General features: G+C 38.0%; 1 protein-coding gene across 1 annotated transcript in view; it reads left to right on the top strand.

Annotated features, from left to right (window-relative positions):
• LOC139117655 (pneumococcal serine-rich repeat protein-like) overlaps window positions 1–12,332 on the top strand; it is a 78,008-nt gene that overhangs the window by 1,342 nt on the left and 64,334 nt on the right. The window contains exons 3-18 of the mRNA XM_070680896.1: window positions 2,279–2,476; window positions 2,787–2,984; window positions 3,923–4,120; window positions 4,429–4,626; window positions 4,922–5,119; window positions 5,567–5,764; window positions 6,074–6,271; window positions 6,566–6,760; window positions 7,071–7,268; window positions 7,564–7,761; window positions 8,206–8,403; window positions 9,206–9,403; window positions 9,850–10,047; window positions 10,358–10,555; window positions 11,202–11,399; window positions 11,849–12,046. Coding sequence (XP_070536997.1) covers window positions 2,279–2,476; window positions 2,787–2,984; window positions 3,923–4,120; window positions 4,429–4,626; window positions 4,922–5,119; window positions 5,567–5,764; window positions 6,074–6,271; window positions 6,566–6,760; window positions 7,071–7,268; window positions 7,564–7,761; window positions 8,206–8,403; window positions 9,206–9,403; window positions 9,850–10,047; window positions 10,358–10,555; window positions 11,202–11,399; window positions 11,849–12,046 — 3,165 coding nt within the window. The remainder of the gene's footprint in view (window positions 1–2,278; window positions 2,477–2,786; window positions 2,985–3,922; window positions 4,121–4,428; window positions 4,627–4,921; window positions 5,120–5,566; window positions 5,765–6,073; window positions 6,272–6,565; window positions 6,761–7,070; window positions 7,269–7,563; window positions 7,762–8,205; window positions 8,404–9,205; window positions 9,404–9,849; window positions 10,048–10,357; window positions 10,556–11,201; window positions 11,400–11,848; window positions 12,047–12,332) is intronic.

Here is a 12,332-nt window from a genome sequence, read left to right as displayed (position 1 = left end):
ATAAGTTCGGTTATCCGAGCAATATTTTGAGGTTTGGGATTGTGCCCAGAGGTTTTGTCTGTGGCTCTCCGCTGCCTCACCCCTATTTGTAACAATCAACCCTATTTGTAAAAAAAAATAATTTTTAAAAAAACTTTGCCGTATTTGTTGAAATATTAATGAAATATGCATATTTGTATGTTTGGGGGCAATTTTCTTTTTTTTTCGTTGTCAAAACTCATTTTTCCGAAATTGGTTTGTTATAAATAGGGTTGATTGTTATAAATAGGGGTGACATGTCAACCCTATTTGAACAACCAACCCTATTTGTAACAATACCTAATTTTCAAAAAAACTTGGCCGTATTTGATGAAATCTTGATGAAATATACAGATTTATATGTTTGGGGCAATTTTCTTTTTTTTCCTTGTAGAAACTCATTTTTTTCCGAATGCTCGTTAGATTAAATTTCGTTGTGCAGGTTCCTAGGGATAAGAGGCCGACTCGTAAGATATAATCCAGTCAGCAGATACATGCCAAAAGTTTCTTTCGGGGCAATTTTCACCAATTCGGTCAAATTGTTGAGAAATTTTGTTTTCTGACCGAAATCTTACTAAACCTATATTGGTTAACTTTTGTTACAAATTGGGTGATTGTTACAAATAGGGGTGACGTGTCAACCCTATTTGTAACCGTCAATCCTATTTGTAACCATAAACCCTATTTGTAACAAAATTTAACCAATTTGTTACAAAACCTTATTTTCAAAAAAATTAGCCGTATTGATGAAATCTTGATGAAATATACATATTAGTATTTTGGGGCAATTTTCTTTTTTTCCTTGTTGAAACTTATTTTACCGAAAATGCTCGTTAGAATAAATTTCGTTGTGCATGTTCCTAGGGATAAGAGGCCGACTCGTAAGATATAATCAAGTCGTGCAGATACATGCCAACAGTTTGTTTCGGGGCAATTTTCACCAATTTCGGTCCAAATGTCAAGGAATCTTGTTTTCTGACCGAAATCTTAGTAAACCTATATTGGGTAAACTTGTGTTACAAATTGGGTTGATTGTTACAAATAGGGGTGATGTGTCAACCCTATTGGTAACAATCGACCCAATTTGTAACAAAAGTTAACCCTATATAGGTTTAGTATGATTTCGGTCAGAAAACAAGATTCCTTAATATTTTTGACCGAAATTTGTGAAAATTGCCCCGAAACAAACTGTTGGCATGTACCTGCACGACCGGATTATATCTTACAAGTAGGCCTCTTATCCCTAGGAACCTGCACAACGAAATTTAATCTAACGAGCATTTCGGAAAAAATGAGTTTCAACAAGGAAAAATAAGAATTGCCCCCAAACATACTAATACGTATATTTCATCAGGATTTCATCAAATACGGCCAAGTTTTTTTGAAAATAAGGTTTTGTTACAAATAGGTTTTATTATGTTACAAAAAGGGTTGATTGTTACAAAAAGGCTTGACACGTCACCCCTATTTGTAACAATCAACTCAATTTGTAACAAAAGTTAAACCAATATAGGTTTAGTAAGATTTCGGTCAGAAAACAAGATTCCTTAACATTTTTGACCGAAATTCGTAAAAATCGCCCTGAAACAAACTTTTGGCATGTATCTACACGACTTTATTATATCTTACGAGTAGGCCTCTTATCCCTAGGAACCTGCACAACGAAATTTAATCTAACGAGCATTTTCGGAAAAAATGAGTTTCTACAAGGAAAAAAAAAAATTGCCCCCAAACATATAAATATGTATATTTCATCAAGATTTCATCAAATACGACCAAGGTTTTTTGAAATTAGGTTTTGTTACAAATAGGGTTGTTTGTTACAAATAGGGTTGTCATGTCATCCCTATTTGTAACAATCAACCCAATTTGTAACAAAAGCAGTTTCGGAACAATGAGTTTTGACAAGGAAAAAAAAAGAAAATTGCCCCCAACATACAAATATGCATATTTTATTAATATTTCAACAAATACGGCAAAGTTTTTTAAAAATTAAGTTTTGTTACAAATAGGGTTGATTGTTACAAATAGGGGTACATCCGCTAGGTGACTAGCTACTGTCAGTTATGAGTTCGAACCCGATTGTTAACACCATATTTAAGTTTTTCCCTTTCGAATCATTTGCTAGCCAAATTCAATCCTTGTAATGATGAAACAATTTATATCTCAAATTCAACAGAACAGTCGTTTCTACAGGATTTTATTTTAGTATTCGCTCTTGAGAATCGGTATAATTGTCTTTATCCATTGCTAATTACAGCATTTACAGAGTCGATAGCAAGCAAAGAAGAGACGGTTAGCGTGACTGCATCGTCACATGATACTGTTACAACAGACAGGCCAAGTGTAACGACGATGCATCGCTATCCTACTCAGAGTGTGACTGGTACAAGAACCATTTCAATGGAATCAAGTTCTGTGGAAACTTCAACAGCAACGCCATCCACAAGAAAGTCAGGTACGACAATAATAAGGTATAATGTACAACGGTAACATAGGTTGTGCGTCTCAAACATGTACAATATTGTTTAAGCCTACCACTTGTGGAGGGTCGTTTTGAAGCTTACGAAGTGAATAACTATTTACCGCGAGTTTTATTAAAATTCTGGTTCCCAACATTTAGAGATAAGACATGGATTATGTCCTTTACGAATTCAAAAAATCGGTTAATATCGGGTTAGTTTTCCGCAATGATCAAGTACCAAAATGTGTACGTTGATCTGGATTTTTGAATGGGTATAATTGTGTTCATCCATTGCTAATTACAGCATTTACAGAGTCGAAAACAAGCAAAGAAGAGAAGGTTAGCGTGACTGCATCGTCACATGATACTGTTAAAACAGACAGGCCAAGTGTAACCACGATGCACAGCTATCCTGCCCAGAGTGTAACAGGAACAACCACTACATCAATACAATCTAGCGTAATGGAAACATCACAAGCAACCTCTTCGACGGCTACATCAGGTGATATGCTAGTTTCGAATTTCGCCTATATCTTGGTCACATACAATAAGCATGCCTGTCAGTACCAAATGTTATTTCTATTGTGTCGCTTCACCCTGTGTAAAAGAATAGTGAGAAGGGGAAGTATAACGCAGATCGTGTTAAATCTTATGTTTCATATTTTGGGATACATTTTTGTAGTATAAACCTTGTGTACAGTACCAAGATTTGTGTTTATTTGTAGCAGCACATTGACATGTAATTCTAGTATTGTCTCATAGCATTTGTAATTTAGATATATATTGCTAATTACAGAAATGTCAGAGTTGCCTAAAAGCACAAGAGTGAAAGGTAGAACGCATCCTGTATCACATGGCACTAGTACAACAGACAGATTAGGTGAAAGCACCATGCATCACTATCCCACTCAGAGTGTCACTGGTACAAGAACCATTTCAATGCAATCGAGTTCAGTGGACACTTCAGAGCAACGCCATCCACAACAGAGTCAGGTACGACAATTGTTAAAGTAAGGTATATAGTACCACGGTGAGGTAAGGCGATGTATTTATCACTTCGATATAGTTGTGATAAATAGTGTGCGAGCGTTCGTCCTTCATGACTCTACAGCATGTGGCGGGATCGCAATGAGAAAAAACGTCAAAACCATACGTTCGGTTATCCGAGGTATATTTTTGAGGTTTGGGATTCTGCAAAGAGGTTTTGTCTGTGCCTCTCCGCTAGGTGACTAGCTGCTGTCAGTTATGAGTTCGAACCCCATTGTTAACACCATATTTAACTTTTTTCCTTTCGAATCATTTGCTAGCCAAATTCAATCTTTGTTATGATTAAACAATTTATATCTCAAATTCAACAGAACAGTTGTATCTACACGATTTTATTTTTAATATTCGCTCTTGAGAATCGGTATAATTGTCTTCATTCATTGCTCATTACAGCATTTACAGGGGCAAAAGCAAGCAAAAAAGAGACGGTTAGCGTGACTGCATCGTCACATGATACTGTTACAACAGACAGTCCAAGTGTAACGACGATGCATCGCTATCCCTCTCAGAGTGTCACTGGTACAAGAACCATTTCAATGGAATCAAGTTCTGTGGAAACTTCAACAGCAACGCCATCCACAAGAAAGTCAGGTACGATAATAATAAGGTATAATGTACGACGGTGACATAAGCTGTGCCTCTCAAACATGTACAATATTGTTTAAGCCTACCATTTGTGGAGGCTCCTTTTGAAGCTTACGAAGTAAGTAACTATTTACCGCGAGTTTTATTAAAATTCTGGTTCCCAACATTTAGAGATAAGACATGGATTATGTCCTTTACGAATTCAAAAATCGGTTAATATCGGGTTAGTTTTCCGCAATGATCAAGTACCAAAATGTGTACGTTGATCTGGATTTTTGAATGGGTATATTGTGTTCATCCATTGCTAATTACAGCATTTACAGAGTCGAAAACAAGCAAAGAAGAGAAGGTTAGCGTGACTGCATCGTCACATGATACTGTTAAAACAGACAGGCCAAGTGTAACCACGATGCACAGCTATCCTGCCCAGAGTGTAACAGGAACAACCACTACATCAATACAATCTAGCGTAATGGAAACATCACAAGCAACCTCTTCGACGGCTACATCAGGTGATATGCTAGTTTCGAATTTCGCCTATATCTTGGTCACATACAATAAGCATGCCTGTCAGTACCAAATGTTATTTCTATTGTGTCGCTTCACCCTGTGTAAAAGAATAGTGAGAAGGGGAAGTATAACGCAGATCGTGTTAAATCTTATGTTTCATATTTTGGGATACATTTTTGTAGTATAAACCTTGTGTACAGTACCAAGATTTTGTGTTTATTTGTAGCAGCACATTGACATGTAATTCTAGTATTGTCTCATAGCATTTGTAATTTAGATATATATTGCTAATTACAGAAATGTCAGAGTTGCCTAAAAGCACAAGAGTGAAAGGTAGAACGCATCCTGTATCACATGGCACTAGTACAACAGACAGATTAGGTGAAACCACCATGCATCACTATCCCACTCAGAGTGTCACTGGTACAAGAACCATTTCAATGCAATCGAGTTCAGTGGACACTTCAGCAGCAACGCCATCCACAACAGAGTCAGGTACGACAATTGTTAAAGTAAGGTATATAGTACCACGGTGAGGTAAGGCGATGTATTTATCACTTCGATATAGTTTGTGATAAATAGTGTGCGAGCGTTCGTCCTTCATGACTCTACAGCATGTGGCGGGATCGCAATGAGACAAAACGTCAAAACCATACGTTCGGTTATCCGAGGTATATTTTTGAGGTTTGGGATTCTGCAAAGAGGTTTTGTCTGTGCCTCTCCGCTAGGTGACTAGCTGCTGTCAGTTATGAGTTCGAACCCATTGTTAACACCATATTTAACTTTTTTCCTTTCGAATCATTTGCTAGCCAAATTCAATCTTTGTTATGATTAAACAATTTATATCTCAAATTCAACAGAACAGTTGTATCTACACGATTTTATTTTTAATATTCGCTCTTGAGAATCGGTATAATTGTCTTCATTCATTGCTCATTACAGCATTTACAGGGGCAAAAGCAAGCAAAAAAGAGACGGTTAGCGTGACTGCATCGTCACATGATACTGTTACAACAGACAGGCCAAGTGTAACGACTGTGCATCGCTATCCCTCTCAGAGTGTGACTGGTACAAGAACCATTTCAATGGAATCAAGTTCTGTGGAAAGTTCAGCAGCAACGCCATCCACAAGAAAGTCAGGTACGATAATAATAAGGTATAATGTACGACGGTGACATAAGCTGTGCCTCTCAAACATGTACAATATTGGTTAAGCCTACTATTTGTGGAGGCTCCTTTTGAAGCTCACGAAGTAAGTAACTATTTACCGCGAGTTTATTAAAATTCTGGTTCCCAACATTTAGAGATAAGACATGGATTATGTCCTTTACGAATTCAAAAAATCGGTTAATATCGGGTTAGTTTTCAGCAATGATCAAGTACCAAAATGTGTAAGTTGATCTGGATTTTTGAATGGGTATAATTTTGTTCATTCATTGCTAATTACAGCATTTACAGAGTCGAAAACAAGCAAAGAAGAGAAGGTTAGCGTGACTGCATCGTCACATGATACTGTTAAAACAGACAGGCCAAGTGTAACCACGATGCACAGCTATCCTGCACAGAGTGTAACAGGAACAACCACTACATCAATACAATCTAGCGTAATGGAAACATCACAAGCAACCTCTTCGACGGCTACATCAGGTGATATGCTAGTTTCGAATTTCGCCTATATCTTGGTCACATACATTAAACATGCCTGTCAGTACCAAATGTTATTTCTATTTTGTGACTTCACCATGTAAATTAATGGTGAATAGAAGTGAACAATAATGCAGATCACGTAAAAAACTGTTAATGCATAATTGGGATGCATCTTTTAGTGTATCCCTTGTGTACAGTATCAAGAAGTGTGTTTATTTGTAGGAGGACATGGATCTGTAATTCTATTATTGTCTCATAACATTTGTAATTGTAGGCATATATTCAATTTTACAGGAATGCCAGAGTTGCCTAAAAGCACAAGAGTGCAGGGTGGAACGCCTTCTTTATCACATGGCACTGTTACAGCAGACAAATTAGGTGTAACCACAAAGCAACGCTATCCCACTCAGAGTGTGACTGGTACAACAACTGTTTCAACGCAATCGAGTTCCGTGGAAACTTCAGCAACGCCATCCTCAACAAAGTCAGGTACGACAATAATAAGGTATATTGTACCAAGGGGACATGAATTTGGTCTCTCAAACGTGTACAATATTGTTAAAGCCTAAAACTTGTGGAAGCTCGTTTTGAAGCTTACGAAGTAAATAAAGATTTAGAGCCACTATTGTGAAAATTGTGACTTTTCGCATAGAGAGATAGTACAAGGATAACGGCCATTTCGAATTTTAAATATTGGTTTAAAATCAGGTTATTGTTTCTCAAGAACCAAAATGTGTACGTTGATCTGGATATTTTGAATCCGTACCATATAATTGTCTTCATCGATTGCTAATTACAGCATTCACAGAGTCGAAAACAAGCAAAGAAGAAAAGGTTAGCGAGACTGCATCGTCACATGATACTGCTACCACAGACAGGCCAAGAGCAACCAAGATGCACAGCTATCCTTCACAGAGTTTAACAGGAACAACCACCACTCCAACTCAATCTAGCGCTATGGAAACATCAGCAGCAACCTCTCCGACGGCAACATCAGGTGATATGCTAGTTTTGAATTTCGTCAATATCTTGGTCACATTCATTAAGCATGCCTGTCAGTACCAAATGTTATTTCTATTGTGTCGCTTCACCCTGTGTAAAAGAATAGTGAGAAGGGGAAGTATAACGCAGATCGTGTTAAATCTTATGTTACATATTTTGGGATACATTTTTGTAGACTATACAAACTTGTGTACAGTACCAAGATTTGTGTTTATTTGTAGCAGCACATGACATGTAATTCTAGTATTGTCTCATAACATTGTAATTTAGATATATATTGCTAATTACAGAAATGTCAGAGTTGCCTAAAAGCACAAGAGTGAAAGGTAGAACGCATCCTGTATCACATGGCACTAGTACAACAGACAGATTAGGTGAAACCACCATGCATCGCTATCCCACTCAGAGTGTCACTGGTACAAGAACCATTTCAATGCAATCGAGTTCTGTGGACACTTCAGCAGCAACGCCATCCACAACAGAGTCAGGTACGACAATTGTTAAAGTAAGGTATATAGTACCACGGTGAGGTAAGGCGATGTATTTATCACTTCGATATAGTTGTGATAAATAGTGTGCATGTGTTCGTCCTTTACGACTCTACAGCAGGTGGTGGGATCGCAATGAGAAAAAACGTCAAAACTCTAAGTTCGGTTATCCGAGCAATATTTTTGAGGTTTGGGATTTTGCCCAGAGGTTTTGTCTGTGGCTCGCCGCCAGGTGGCCAGGTGCTGTCAGTTATGAGTTCGAACCCGATTGTTAACACCATATTTAAGTTTTTCCTTTCGAATCATTTGCTAGCCAAATTCAATCTTTGTAATGATGAAACAATTTGTATCTCAAATTCAACAGAACAGTTGATTCTACAGGATTTTATTTTAGATTCGCTCTTGAGAATCGGTATAATGGTCTTCAATTTTTGCTAATTACAGCATTTACAGGGGCAAAAGCAAGCAAAAAAGAGACGGTTAGCGTGACTGGATCGTCACATGATACTGTTACAACAGACAGTCCAAGTGTAACGACGATGCATCGCTATCCCTCTCAGAGTGTCACTGGTACAAGAACCATTTCAATGGAATCAAGTTCTGTGGAAACTTCAGCAGCAACGCCATCCACAAGAAAGTCAGGTACGATAATAATAAGGTATAATGTACGACGGTGACATAAGCTGTGCCTCTCAAACATGTACAATATTGTTTTAGCCTACCATTTGTGGAGGCTCCTTTTGAAGCTTACGAAGTAAGTAGCTATTTACTGCGATTTTTTATTGAGATTCTGATTCCCAACATTAAGAGATAAGACATGGATTATGGCCATAACGAATTCAAAAAATCGGTTAATATCGGGTTACTTTTACCACAATGATCAAGTACAAAATGTTTACGTTGATATGGATATTGGAAAGGGTGTAATTGTCTTCATCCATTGCTATTTACAGCATTTACAGAGTCGAAAACAAGCAAAGAAGAAAAGGTTAGCGAGACTGCATCGTCGCGTGATACTGTTAAAACAGACAGGCCAAGTGTTACACGATGCACAGCTATCCTGCCCAGAGTGTAACAGGAACAACCACTACATCAATACAATCTAGCGTAATGGAAACATCACAAGCAACCTCTTCGACGGCCACATCAGGTGATATGCTAGTTTTGAATTTCGTCAATATCTTGGTCACATTCATGAAGCATGCCTGTTAGTACCAAATGTTATTTCTATTGTCTTGCTTCACCCTGTGTAAAAGAATAGTGAGAAGGGGCACAGTAACGCAGATAATGTTAAATCTTATCTTACATACTTCGGGATAAATTTTTGTAGTATAAACCTTGTATACAGTTCCAAGATTTATGTTTATTTGTAGCAGCACATTGACATGTAATTCTAGTATTGTCTCATAACATTTGTAATTTAGATATATATTGTTAATTACAGGCATGTCAGAGTTGCCTAAAAGCACAAGAGTGAAAGGTAGAACGCATCCTGTATCACATGGCACTAGTACAACAGACAGATTAGGTGAAACCACCATGCATCGCTATCCCACTCAGAGTGTCACTGGTACAAGAACCATTTCAATGCAATCGAGTTCAGTGGACACTTCAGCAGCAACGCCATCCACAACAGAGTCAGGTACGACAATTGTTAAAGTAAGGTATATAGTACCACGGTGAGGTAAGGCGATGTATTTATCACTTCGATATAGTTGTGATAAATAGTGTGCATGTGTTCGTCCTTTACGACTCTACAGCAGGTGGTGGGATCGCAATGAGACAAAACGTCAAAACTCTAAGTTCGGTTATCCGAGCAATATTTTTGAGGTTTGGGATTTTGCCCAGAGGTTTTGTCTGTGGCTCGCCGCCAGGTGGCCAGGTGCTGTCAGTTATGAGTTCGAACCCGATTGTTAACACCATATTTAAGTTTTTCCTTTCGAATCATTTGCTAGCCAAATTCAATCTTTGTAATGATGAAACAATTTGTATCTCAAATTCAACAGAACAGTTGATTCTACAGGATTTTATTTTTAGTATTCGCTCTTGAGAATCGGTATAATGGTCTTCAATTTTTGCTAATTACAGCATTTACAGGGGCAAAAGCAAGCAAAAAAGAGACGGTTAGCGTGACTGGATCGTCACATGATACTGTTACAACAGACAGTCCAAGTGTAACGACGATGCATCGCTATCCCTCTCAGAGTGTCACTGGTACAAGAACCATTTCAATGGAATCAAGTTCTGTGGAAACTTCAGCAGCAACGCCATCCACAAGAAAGTCAGGTACGATAATAATAAGGTATAATGTACGACGGTGACATAAGCTGTGCCTCTCAAACATGTACAATATGTTTTAGCCTACCATTTGTGGAGGCTCCTTTGAAGCTTACGAAGTAAGTAGCTATTTACTGCGATTTTTTATTGAGATTCTTATTCCCAACATTAAGAGATAAGACATGGATTATGGCCATAACGAATCAAAAAATCGGTTAATATCGGGTTACTTTACCACAATGATCAAGTACAAAAATGTTTACGTTGATATGGATATTTGGAAAGGGGTGTAATTGTCTTCATCCATTGCTATTTACAGCATTTACAGAGTCGAAAACAAGCAAAGAAGAAAAGGTTAGCGAGACTGCATCGTCGCGTGATACTGTTAAAACAGACAGGCCAAGTGTTACGACGATGCACAGCTATCCTGCCCAGAGTGTAACAGGAACAACCACTACATCAACACAATCTAGCGTAATGGAAACATCACAAGCAACCTCTTCGACGGCCACATCAGGTGATATGCTAGTTTTGAATTTCGTCAATATCTTGGTCACATTCATTGAAGCATGCCTGTTAGTACCAAATGTCATTTCTATTGTCTTGCTTCACCCTGTGTAAAAGAATAGTGAGAAGGGGCACAGTAACGCAGATACTGTTAAATCTTATCTTACATACTTCGGGATAAATTTTTGTAGTATAAACCTTGTGTACAGTACCAAGATTTATGTTTATTTGTAGCAGCACATTGACATGTAATTCTAGTATTGTCTCATAACATTTGTAATTTAGATATATAGACAGTGTTCGAAATTCATGGAAAATATCAACCAGTCACCAGGACTGGTAACTTCAAAAAATTGCCTGTCCTGCCAAAAACTTACCAGTCCTGATACTAGGATTACTTTTATGTGCCTAAGTATTTTTGTTATGCGCTGTTGAGTAGGATGAATTTACGGGAAAGAAAACTGTCTCGCCATAAAATTCGAATGGGAGCCCGGAGAAAAAATAGCACACATAGCTTTAAAGAAGACTCCCCACGCTAAAGTCAACCTGTCCGCCGGACTGGTAACTTTTTTATTTTACCAGTCCGGCAGAAAAACAACCAGTCTCGGACTGCCGGACAGGTGTTATTTCGAACACTGATATATTGTTAATTACAGGCATGTCAGAGTTGCCTAAAAGCACAAGAGTGAAAGGTAGAACGCATCCTGTATCACATGGCACTAGTACAACAGACAGATTAGGTGAAACCACCATGCATCGCTATCCCACTCAGAGTGTCACTGGTACAAGAACCATTTCAATGCAATCGAGTTCTGTGGACACTTCAGAAGCAACGCCATCCACAACAGAGTCAGGTACGACAATTGTTAAAGTAAGGTATATAGTACCACGGTGAGGTAAGGCGATGTATTTATCACTTCGATATAGTTGTGATAAATAGTGTGCGACGTTCGTCCTCCACGACTCTACAGCGTGTGGTGGGATCGCAATGAGAAAATTCATTGTCAAAACTGTAAGGTCGGTTATCCAAGCAATCTTTTTGAGATTTGGGATTTTGCCCAGAGGTTTTGTCTATGGCTTCTCCGCTAGGTGACAAGGTGCTGTCCGTTATAAGTTCATATCCGATTGCTAACACCATATTTAAGCATTTTCATTTGGAATCATTTGCTAGCCGAATTTAATCTTTGTAATGATCAAGCAATTCATCTCTCAAATTCAACAGAACCGTTGATTCTATAGGATTATACTTATAATATTGCTCTGAAGAATCGGTATAATTGTCTTCATTCATTGTTTATTACAGCATTTACAGAGTTGAAAGCAAGCAAAGAAGAGACGGTTAGCGTGACTGCATCGTCACATGATACTGTTACAACAGACAGGCCAAGTGTAACGACGATGCATCGCTATCCTACTCAGAGTGTGACTGGTACAAGAACCATTTCAACGGAATCAAGTTCTGTGGAAACTTCAGCAGCAACGCCATCCACAAGAAAGTCAGGTACGATAATAATAAGGTATATATGCCTCTCAAAGGTATATGTGCCTCTCAAACGTGTACAATATTGTTTAAGCCTACCACGTGTGGAGGCTCGTTTTAAAGCTTACGAAGTAAATAACTATTTACCGCGAGTTTTGTTAAAATTGTGATGTTTCCCCCATATAGAGATAAGAGATGGATTATGGCCATTACGAATTCAAAAAATCTTTATTATCGGGTCATTATCCTTCTGATATTAGACAGAGTGCTACTCTTTATACTTTCAAACGTAACTTGAAAGACTACA

The sequence above is a fragment of the Ptychodera flava genome, chromosome 18, assembly GCF_041260155.1.
Source record: "Ptychodera flava strain L36383 chromosome 18, AS_Pfla_20210202, whole genome shotgun sequence".
NCBI lineage: Eukaryota > Metazoa > Hemichordata > Enteropneusta > Ptychoderidae > Ptychodera > Ptychodera flava.
Note: the sequence above shows the minus strand (reverse complement) of the source record. Positions and strands in the feature narration are given on the sequence as shown.